The following is an 11,333-nucleotide window of genomic DNA, read 5'->3' on the forward strand; positions in this document are numbered from 1 at the left end:
GTTTGTCTCGTTGGCTCTGGGTTCATCAGTCTCCCAAATATGCATTCTTGGGTTTCTATGAAAGGTGAGAAATGCCTCTTTGGGGCTCCTCCTGGGTTTCCCACAATGCCTCTGGGAGGCCCGGCTCCCCACTGCCGGCTGCCCTGTTGCCCTTCCGCTCGGTGACCCACGGCGCTCAGTTTCTTGGCTCAAATGCCTTGAAATTGTTGCACCTTGACACTAATGGGTGGAAAGACACCACTGTTTTCTTTAGGAAGGGCGCTCGCTCACTTTCCTGAAATGCTCTGGTCAGTGCCATGGGGTCAGGGCTGCAGTGGGGGGCGGCCCCTCGGGAGTTTAACTCCTGCTGCACCGCACCCGTTCCCTTTTCAGCCAGATGAAGCGATGCTGAGGAAAACAAAATCAAACCAAACTCGACCCTTGGAAGGTGGCGGAGCAGGGAGACAAGCTTGCCCTGTGCTAATTGGTTTATCTGATGACTTACTGAGCGACACTCTACAGATTGCTAGAGGTGCTTTCTGTCTTTTTAAACTGTGAGGTGGGTGAGGCTGGAGACAGACAAGCCCCAGACCAAAGCCGGAAGTCTTATGGAAGCCACAAGTGAGGGGAAGGAAATGGATTCAGAAAGGGGGGGGGGAGGTAGGTTTAAAATAGCAGTAAAGTGTATGGAAGGGGGAGATACAGAAGCAATGAAAAGAGAACCATCCCATCTCTATAATCTCTGTATGAGGTTTTCAGCCCCCCTAGAGCAGGGAGAACTAAATGAATTTTCCTCCTGTTTGTGTTTTCTGGTTCTGAGCTTCTCCACTCAGCACTGTCCACACTCGGGGTCAGATGATTCCCTGTTTGGGGGGTTCCCCGGGCATTGTACGACATTGACCGGCATCCCTGGCTTCTACCCACTGGACGCCAGAGGCACCCTGTCCTGAGCTGTGACAAATATCTCCAGACACAGCCAGATGCGCCCTGGGGAGCAAAACTGCCCCCTCGACTAAAAACCACTGGTCCAATTCTGGCCTAATCTACCCTATTTTTATCTACGATAATTCTGTCATTACCTCCTCCACGCGTTAGTGCCTCGTTTAGGTCAGCTGCCGTCACACCCTTCAGGAGGAGGCAAGACCCTCAGCAGAGCCAGAGAGCGTCCCTTCCCCCCAGAGCCAGTGCGCACCCCTCTGCTCCGGGCCACTCGGTCGCAGGAAACGTGAGCTGGGGTGGGTGTTCAACGGGAACACAACGGGGAGAAAAGCAAGCACCCGGGCGGATGTGTCTCGCTAGGAACCTATTCTAAAGTTCCAACCGATAACATTTCCTTAGAGTCAGCGGTGAGGAAGGAATGACGGGGTCGTGGCGATGGAAAATGGCAACACTGCCCACTGTGAAGGCCGTCCCGGCTCTCACGGGGCCTCACAGGGCCGTACTCAAAGAGCTTGCCTGGGCCCTCCCCGGGCCGTCTCACTGGCTCCTCCCAGGTCTCCATGGCCAGGAGCCAGCAGCTATCGGCCCACCTTGGAGAGTGGGGACAGAGACCCCAGGGAAGCAGCCTCCCAGGCGGCCCAACAAGGCTGAGATGCGCCGGGTCCAGAGCCTGCCGGCTGCGCCCCTGTGCTGGCCTTTCACCCTGGGCCAGTGGCTGCCGTCTCACATGTGCCTGGGCAACCAACTCATTGCTATGCCTTATTCTTTTAAGATTTTATTTATTTATTTTTTAGAGAGAGAGGAGGGGAGAGACAAAGGGAGAAACATCAACATGCAAGAGAAACATTAGCTGGTGGCCTCTCATGCCTCCCCCAATGGGGACCTGGCCTGCAACCCAGGCAAGTGCCCTGACTGGGAATCCAACCGGTGACCTTTCAGTTTACAGGCCGGCACTCAGTCCACTGAGCCACACCAGCCAGGGCTCATTGCTATATTCTCTGTGGTTTATGAAATCAACAGCTCCGGCCTGGACATGTTCAAATGGTCCTCACATCCGTGATTTAGGAGCTGGAGAGGGGAGTCCGGGAGCAATTTCACCCAAAGTCGAACTGTTACCAGGGATCGTCAAAAGCTCGCTTTCCCCCACAATACAGAGGTCTGGCAAGAAGCACTCACATTTGCAACAGACACTAAAACCAACCAGGTCGTGGCACGGTTGTGACCTTCTGTGCCTCTGCTCGGTTTTGCCCAACCGGCCCGAGGGTCCGGAAGCAGGAGCCCTGGGCCAGCAGTTGGGGCTGAGGATCTGCGGAACTGGTGGTTAAGGCCGCAGCAGGGCGCCTGCCCGCACGAACGGACTCTCCCAGCCTGGAGGTCCAGAGAGACCCGTGCTTGGTCACAGTCCTCCTTGCTGGTGACACACTCACCATGGTTTTCGTGCAAAAACAGAACACCCGGAAACGAGTCACCCTGAATAACAGCCAACAACTCGGCAGTCTCCCGTGCCACCCTTTTCTACAGGACACAGTGAACTGAGTTCCCTTTTTACTGCACTTTTAAAGCAGTTGAAGATGAATGTTCTTAAAGGGCAATGTGCGGCAGACACTGGGGGGGGGGGGGCAGTGCTGCTTCTGGAGGCCGTGGAGCCGCTGAAAACCACGGCAAGAGGAAGCGGGCTGCGGATTTTGTCCGCAAGGCCAGGTGCGGATCGAGGCTACTTTGTCTTTCAGGTAAAGGCAAAGTGGCCTGATGTGAACAATGCTTAAGCCTGGAAGAGTCTGGAAAGCGCTGGAAGTGACCGCGGACTTGTTCACCCCCGACTCGGAATTCTTCCCGAGGGAGTGGCCTTCGCAGGCCCCGCCATGGTCTGAGAGCCCCCGAGTCAGAGGGTGGCTGAGCTCGACGGGAGGAAGCCCGATTCCCAGGCCTCACGGTCACGAACAGAGCCCCCCTTTCCAAGGAGACGAAGAGGAAGGCGGTGAAAGGCCAGGGAGGGAGCAGGCCGGCCTTCCGAACCGGCCTGTGCGGATGAGAGTGGGCGCTACAAAGGGGGAGCTTTGACTGAAAAAGAAAATGAGGGTGGAGAGAGGATGTTGCCATGACAGATGAACCCACGGCATCCTCTGAAAACACGCAGCCAACCCGCTGGCCGGCCCGCCAGGGCAGGGCCTGCAGGGTGGGCAGCTTGCTGTTACTCCCCCTTCTCAACTCTCCGTGTCTCCTGTGACATCACCACGCACTGTGACGTCACCACGCAGTGTAGGAGGAGGTGCGCAGTCAGTGGTAATAAAAATCCTGACCCACCCTGGGCTACTTGTACAGGTGCATGTCCGTCTGCCACTGTCTTTGATTGTGTCTCTCGGCCTCGATGTCCCCCAGCGTCAGTGTCCACAGGACAGGTCCAGCTGTTAGTGGGCGTGGCGTGGTCCCTAATTTGGCAGCATGCAGGTGGGACCCGCCAGCTCTAAGTGCTTCCCCCTGAGAGCGACGATACGGAGTCTCATGAGCTGAACTGGAAGCACCCAGAATCAGGAAATGGGCAACCACGTGGCCCCGAGGGCCGAGTTTTCCTCAGTTCCCCGCTCACCTGCTTTTCCCGCTTCACCCTTCAAGGTCCAGCTCTAGGCCTGTGTCCTTGCGAAGCCCCCGAGTCCTGCTGGGGGCTTCCTCCCCGAGATCTCAGCCCTTCTGGGTCGTGCAGCTGGTCTGAAACTTGCAGGGGTGCCCCATGCGTGCGCACAAAAATCAGACAACCTTTCCGAGAGCTTTCTTCGGGGTAGTGCTGCGCCAAGCGGCACACACGTGCAACATACATGTGCAACATACGTGTGCAACATACATGTGCACACAGTGTGACATGTAAATACTCCGCCCGCCCCCAGCTACATGGTTAACTCCTGTGGGGAAAGGCTGAGTTCTGGAGTTGTTTCTGTGCCCCCAAGGAAGCTGAGGACGGTGGGGGGCGCTTAGTAAACCCTCAATAAATATTTCTTAGCTGCCCACAAGTCCGGAGACATTAGGAGAGCGCGCTCAGGAAGGACGCCGAGGGAGGTGACTGGGGAGTCAGACTCGGGGGTAGGCGGTTCCACGGCCTGCTGAGTGGTGCACGGGCTCCCTCTGGGCCACCGCGGGCCACCGTGGCCGGAAGTCGGGGACGTGAACCTCATCCCACTTCTGCGACTGGTTCCGAGTGGCTCCTTGGATGAGTCTCTGTCACTCTGGGCCTCACTCTCCTCAGAAACAGAACCGGACCAGGTGTGTGCAGCCCTCTGTTCGTGATGTGATGCTGCGACTCTATTTTCCAAATGCATGCGCTTGTTCTTTGCGACACAAGCCCCACAGTAACACAAAACCAGTAATAAATTATTAAAAAGTCGGGTGCCACAGTCGTTTGTGCTTCCTGAGGGGGCTCGATTCCGTAAACTCCACCCCGTACACACCTGCCGCCCGCCTCTCGGGCGACAGCAGATTTGAGGCTGCCGGTGCAGCAGACTGAGCAGCCTCTCCCCGTAACTGCGCTGGTGGGGTGCCAGCCGAGTCCCGCCGGCAGGAGAGCGCGCCCAACGGGCTGTGTGGGGGAGCCTGGAAGCCCGTCGTGGTGGGCCCTGTGTCGAGTCACGCATTCCGGGGAAATGAGCATCCAGCAGGGGAAGCTTGGTTGTTTTTCTATTTAATTTTATTCTTCCCAGAGAGTCACATTTGAGGGGAAACAGCTAACAGCCCACCACTTTATACAGTTGGGTAGAAGATCTTTCTAACAGAATGTATTTCCATCTCTTTGTGACCGCATAAACACCTGCCTGATTCGAGGAGTCTCGCTGATCACCTGCCGGCTTGGTTTTAAACGAGGCGGATATTTGTGGAGCATTTGCTGATGAAACGCCGGCTCGGATATCTGAGTTTCCCACTTTTCGCTCAGTTACTGTAGCATCTCGCAGACCTACTCCCAAATAACTGGTGTGTGCTTGTCCCGGTAAACCCCGCGGCTGTGAGAGAGCGGGGCTGGCTCTGTGCGGGCGGCCGGCCTGCGCTGTAAACGGGAAAAGTCCTGATCCTGCCGCCGGTGGGGGCAGCCCAGCAGCAGCCCCCGGCAGCAGCCCCAGGCAGGGTGGAATGAGGAACTACTTCTGAGGCATTTTATTCTTCCAACAGAAACTCGACCTGCAGGTTCAGACTTAGCCCAAACCGAAACATACTCAAAACCGACGTAGCACAATGAAGAAACCCACAGGCCAAGCCATAAAACAATTTAAGAAACCTATTACTTTTTAAAAGATGCTTTAGCCCTGGCCGGGAAGCTCAGCTGGTTAGAGCGTCACCCAGATACCCCAGGGTTGCAGGCCCGACCCCTGGTCAGGGCACATATGAGAATCAACCAGTGAGCGCGTAAATAAGTGGAACAACAAATGGATGTCTCTCTCTCACTCTCCCAAATTAATTTTAAAACATTTTTTAAAAGCTTCCATAATCTTGAATACTTTCAGTCTTTTCCTTTTAAAAGAATTTTGCTTATTGATTTGAGAGAGAGAGAGAAATTGATCTGTTGTTGCACTTATTGATACATTCATTGGCTGATTCCTGCATGTGCCCCGACTGGGCATTGGACCCCCTCAACCTTAGCGTAACTGGACTATGCTCTAACCAATTGAGCTAACTGCCAGGGCTCTTCTCCTTTTCTTGAAAACTGAAAAACCCAAAGTTTCTTTACAATTAAAAAATGTTTTTAAATATAGGAAGCTGTCAGAACGGTAAAAATAGTGCTGAGCAGGGCCGGGGAGTGTAGCTTCTAATCAGGCTTTGCTCCGCCAGAACCTTGAGCAGAGAGCCCGCTGCAGGCCACCTCAGGTGCCCATTCGCAAACGGGGGTTTGGGAAATATGACAGTCCAGGGTCCTCCTCCCTCTCCATGCCCCTGCAGCTTTCACTCAGGTCAGGTTCTGGTGGGAAGTCCGTGGCAGCCGTGACTGTGGAAATGTGGGCACCATTGTAGCTGCTACGGGAAGTGTGTGTGGCCCAGAAGAGCCGGGGGAGGAAGGGAGAAGGAAAGGCCCTCCAGCCCCTGGCTGCCCCCCCGACTGACGCCCACACCGGGGCTGTGCTGCTCTGTGTCTCACGCCCTCAGGACAAACCCCTCCTCATCAGTCAGGGAGCGGCAGAGCCTCACTGCAGGCTCACACGTCAGGGACTGACTTTGTCCTGGAAGCTGTTTAGCTAGTGCCATCCAGAGGCCAAATGTTGTCCTTGAGATGGAGCAGGGAAGCAAGGGGAGAAAAAGGCAATTCTACTTACATATTTTACTTTACCGAAACCCCAGAAATTTTATCTGTGTATAGCGGACATGCACACATGTACGAGGTCTGTCCAGAAAGCATCCAGCCACGTACTGTGAGAAATGGAGACGTTTACTGAGGAAGACATGGGAAATGGTGAACGCAGGACAGTGATGCCTCCATCCACTTCAGCTGTGACGGAGGAAACCTGGCTCACTGGTAGCAGTCTGAATCAAGTCACTAGCAACTGCAGCACGATGTGCCTTCTGCTCTGGTGGCAGAAGCCGTGGAACCAATTTTGCCACGACATGTTTCATGCCAAGACCCTGCATCAAAATCTCAGACACGGCAGTTTCCAGAATCCCCAGAGCAGCTTCTGGTTCTCGCACCGAGAGTCGCTGATCTCCGGTGACTGCAGCCCGTGTACGTCCAACACCCTCGGCGCTCTGCTTGTCGCAGGCCTTCCAGGACCTGGGCCACTCTCAACAGGTTCTCGCCACCTTTGAAGGGTCTGTGCCAGACTTTCGTTTGCACTGCACTCATTGCGTCATCCCTGAAAGCCTCCTGAGTCACCCGAGTAGTTTCCACGGAGGGATGTTCAAGCTTCACGCAAAATCTGATGCAGATTTGAAGTTCTACTCGCTCAGTCATTTGGAGTGTGACAGCTGCACAGCACATACACTTACTCTACGGGGTCTGCCCCCAATGACCAGTACAGCGAGGGCGTCACTGTTCACGCATGCGCATTCCGGGCCACTCTCCCGGCTCCGGGTTACACTGATGTCACGCCAACCGTTCTCGTTACATTAACGATGGCTGAACTTTTGGGGGACAGGCCTTATATGCATACGTGTGACATATATGTAAATGTACGTATATGCCTGACATGTGTGCATATGCACATACTTAATGTGTTGTGTGTGAGCACACAACATAGCTCAAGGGGGGGCACTGCACACCATTAATTCACCATGGTGAACAGTGACTCCAAAATGGCCCTGTTTCCGTTTGAGAAAGAAGAAGGTGCCCACCCACAGCCGCCTCCGCGAGAGCAGTGACCTGATACTGAAGCAGTGGATCAGAGGTGGGGACTCAGTTCTCCCCCGGACCCCAAATTGGTGAGCCCCATCTGTCTGTCCCATCTGTCCGTGGAGAGCGGCTCTCCGCACCTGGAGATAAGGGCAGGACCTTGTTTCCCCGGAGGGGCAGGGGGAGTAGGGCGTGAGAACGGTGTGGGAGAGAAGCCGGCTTCCGCAGAGGCAGGCCCAGGGGCGCAGTTTGGGAAGGCCAGAGGATTGAGTCCATGTTTTCACAGGAACCAAGTAACTCAGCTAAATCTAGCATGATGCTGAGAAAACCCAGGTTCCCTGTGCCCCACAAACCGAACAGCCGGCAAGAACCTCTAGGCTCCAACCTGCACCTGGCATACCCCGGTGGCCACCTGCCTCCGGCCTGGCAGACAGCAGGGACCTGCGCGCATTTTTAACAGCACACTGCCCTCCAGTGGCGCGAGACAAGATTGCGGCGTGACATGCTTCCCAGCAGCCAAGTCTCAGTTTGACTTTTGACTTTCCCTGGGGCCCTGGGAAAGTGTTGGTTGCTGGCTGACCAACAGTCCGGAAACGAGATTAAACGAGGGAACGTGCAATAAACGGAGACGCGATCTAGATGGAAACCTTGGCTCCCTCACTTGCGCCTGCCGGGCCTCCCAGGGCCCAGGTTCATGCTTTTGCCTTCGTGTGGCGCCTCTGGATCAGGTTTGATCCAGCGGAAATTAACGTGGGAAGTGGTGCTTCCAGGAGAGAGTGCGCTCACTGCGTGGTAGCAGCCCGGCGGGCAAGGGGAAGGGGGGAGGCGGGAGGCGCCCTGGGGGGCCGGCAGGGGGTGGGTGAGGATGTAGTCTGGTGCGTCTGACCTGTCACCCTGTGGGCACATCGCCGCGCTCCCAAAAACAGCGGCAACCAACACTGCGGGCTCACTGGGTGTCAGGTGCCATCCCAGGGGTCCCGCAGGGACCACCCCAACCAATCTTCCCAATCACTCCCTCTAATGAGTGTTGTTAGCATCCCACTTGGCGGATGAGGAAGCTGAGGTTCAGAGAGGATGCCACCCGCCCGTGGCCGCAAGGGGGTGCAGGTGTCTCTGGACCAGCGCTGGAGCTGCCAGCGCGGCGCTGGGACCCAGCCGTGGTGCCAGGGCTGGGTTCGTGGACACCCTGGGCCGCGTGGGTGCTCAGTGAGGGGGCGAGCGCGAAATGGTGGCGGCATGTGGGCGGCTCACCTTGACAATGAGCGGGTTCTGAAACATGGAATCGCGCACGACCCCCAGCCTCTCGTTCTGCATGCCCGGCCGGATGTCTGCTACGGTCAGGGGCCGTCGTGGGGGTGGGCAGATCTGGCTGACGGTGCGGTGCACCGGCTGCTTCTTCTTCCATGGCATGAGATCCTGGCGGGAGCCCTTGACCTCTGGCATTTTGGTGGTCGCGGAGAGTCGACCTGGGGTCTGGATGCGGCTCGCTTCCCGGCTGCGGGTACAGCTCGGAGCTCCTGGCCGCGGACTGCTTGGAACCCCACTACGTGGACCCCGGGGTGGGCACAGGACGCCGGTCTCGCTCCTGAACGGGATGCGCCGACCTCCGGTGCACCCTTGTTTCAGGGAGTCCTATCGGTCCATATAGGTCCCTCTGTTCACTCCGAGCATCTTCTGGGCACCGTGCTGCGGATGGGGAAAGCAGAGAAAACCAAGACCACCCCTTGAGGAAAAATGGAACGGTCTGTCTCCATGGCGACGGGACGCCAACGGTTCTAGGTGGACCTTGTTTGTTTTAGGAAACGATTGGCGGCCACTAAAGTGGACGAGTTCGGAGATTTCTTAAATAGATATGAGAAAACCTGAGAATCACCATTTGTGTTAAAAAGTTACGGGATTCTGGAGGGCCGTCTAGACTTCCGAGTCAAAAGTACCGTCCCAGCGGCCACCCCCACTCCACTCCCCCGCGCCCACCCATTTATCCTCGCGTGATTCCCTCGGCACAGAGCGCCAAATGTTTCACAGTGAACCAGGAACCCTCGACTGTATTTTTATTTATTTATCTTTAATTAAGGTTTTTAGACAGGGGAAGGGATAGAAAAAGAGAGAGAGAAACATCAGTTGGTTGCCTCTCCTACTCCTCCCCACTGGGGGACCTGGCCTGCAACCCAGGCTTGTGCCGGGACTGAGAATCCAACCGGTGACCCTTTGGTTCCCAGGCAGGCCCTCGATCCACTGAGCCACACCAGCCAGGGCAAAACCCTTACTTTAAACCCGATGTTCCCGCCAATCCAATGGTTGGTCTCGAATTAGTCACGCTCTTGGGTCCTCAGTTTTTTCCTCTGCCTAACAGGCAGCGAGGAAAGTCTGGAGTTAAATAAGATCGATGGCGCCCCACTGCGTGCGGCAGAAGGAAGGGACGCGGACACGCACAGATTTGCTGAGTCAGAATATCTGGAAATGGTATCTGGGGGTCTGCATTTTAAAATGTCTCCTCCCTCCCTGCAGAGTTTATTTGAAAAACGTTCAAAGCTGCAGAAGAGTTGGAAGAAGAGGGCAATGAAAACCCGTGTAGATTTTACTCCGCTTCACTGGTCCTTAGTATTCGCCAGATAAGTTTCTGTGTGTCACGGAGTCATTTTGAAAATATTTGCTGACAGTATCATATTTGACCCAAAATGCTTCTGTAGGTATCTGCCAAGGAACAGGAGAGTCTCGTACACAACCACAGTGCCGTCGTCACGCCCGCGGGTTTTTAACATGGCGCTGTAACAGTGCCAGATATGCAGTCCATACTCGAACTTGGGGATCTGCACTTTGTCACACGTGCCAGCTGAATGGTGCAGTGTTTCTGGATCCACGAGCCTCCAGGATGTCTAGTGTGCCTTCTGGTTCTACCCTTCCCTGGGTTTATTTATCCACTGTTGTCATCATTCAGTGCTCAGATATCCATCCCCAAGGCTCAGGATAAGGAGCTCACCACAGAGCAAGCCGCACCGAGGACAAACCTGCACTTCACAGCCTTACCTACCAACAGCAGACAACACCAGCACCACCAGCTCCAGGGCCCTCCTGGCAGACTTCCACCTGCCCCTCCAAGGCCTGAGGGAGTCCCTGGTGATGGCACGTGGGTGTGTATGGTGCATGCTTACGGTTTCTCCAGCCTGCTTCACTTCTGAACTTTCACAGAAATGCAGGTTGTGCACTTTCCTTTTTATTTATGTATGGATTTATTTATTTAGACAGGGGGGAGGAGAGAGAGGGAGAAAAACATCAGTGTGTGGTTGCCTCTTGCACACCCCCTACTGGGGACCTGGCCTGCAACCCAGGAATGTGCCCTGACTGGGAATTCAACCAGCAACTCTTTGGTTTGCAGGCCGGTGCTCAATCCCCTGAGCCACACCAGCCAAGGAAAGCTGTGCACTTTCCAATCAAAGCCGTGTGGCAGCTGCAGTCAGAAGTCAGGTGGTGCAGTGAGAGGCAGGCGAGTAGAGACATGGAGCACAGGCGCGACTCCTGGCTGGGCCACATGACTCAACTCCCCTCGGGCAAGTTACATTAAGCCCCTCGTGGTATAAGCTTCCCCAACTAGGTGAGCGTTCTAGGAACCCATACTGTATCAGTATATTACTAGCTGGCATTGTTGTGAGAGGCTGCATCCGGCTTCAGTGACTTTTTTTGAAGACTAAGTGTGTTGGCCCATTCCATGAGTGATTTTACCAATGCACCTGCCCACACCTCTGCACTGAGTGTTCAGCTGTTTTTGACCCAAAATGGCATGACCCCCGTGCCCCACCCTCCTGGATGACTTTTTTTGTTTCTTTATATGAAAAAGTTTCTCAGAGGGAAACATTTTGCTGATGTGAAAGAGGTGAAACAAAAAATGACGGAAGCACTAAAAGGGTGTTCTGAGCAGTGGCAAAAACATCTCAATAGGTGTAGTGTGTCAGGTGGAGAGTACTTTGGAGGTGACTGAAGTTTAAACATGCAAGAATAAACACACAACTTTTCAGAAATAAAATTCCGGGTTTTTTGGTCCCCCTCCGCTCTCCAACAGGAAGGCCTGGTTAAAGTTTTACTTCTAATCACAGCTAAGTCTCTTCAGGACTAGGTTGAA

General features: G+C 54.9%; 1 protein-coding gene across 1 annotated transcript in view; it reads right to left on the reverse strand.

The window, feature by feature from the left end:
- CFAP77 (cilia and flagella associated protein 77) overlaps nt 1-8,659 on the reverse strand; it is a 96,147-nt gene extending 87,488 nt beyond the window's left edge. Inside the window, exon 1 of the mRNA XM_037158507.2 lies at nt 8,468-8,659. Within this exon, the coding sequence (XP_037014402.1) occupies nt 8,468-8,659 (192 nt within the window). The remainder of the gene's footprint in view (nt 1-8,467) is intronic.
- Between the last annotated feature and the right edge of the window lie 2,674 nt (nt 8,660-11,333).

This window comes from Artibeus jamaicensis, unplaced genomic scaffold (genome assembly GCF_021234435.1).
Source record: "Artibeus jamaicensis isolate MK-2021 breed Jamaican fruit bat unplaced genomic scaffold, CSHL_Jam_final contig_471, whole genome shotgun sequence".
NCBI lineage: Eukaryota > Metazoa > Chordata > Mammalia > Chiroptera > Phyllostomidae > Artibeus > Artibeus jamaicensis.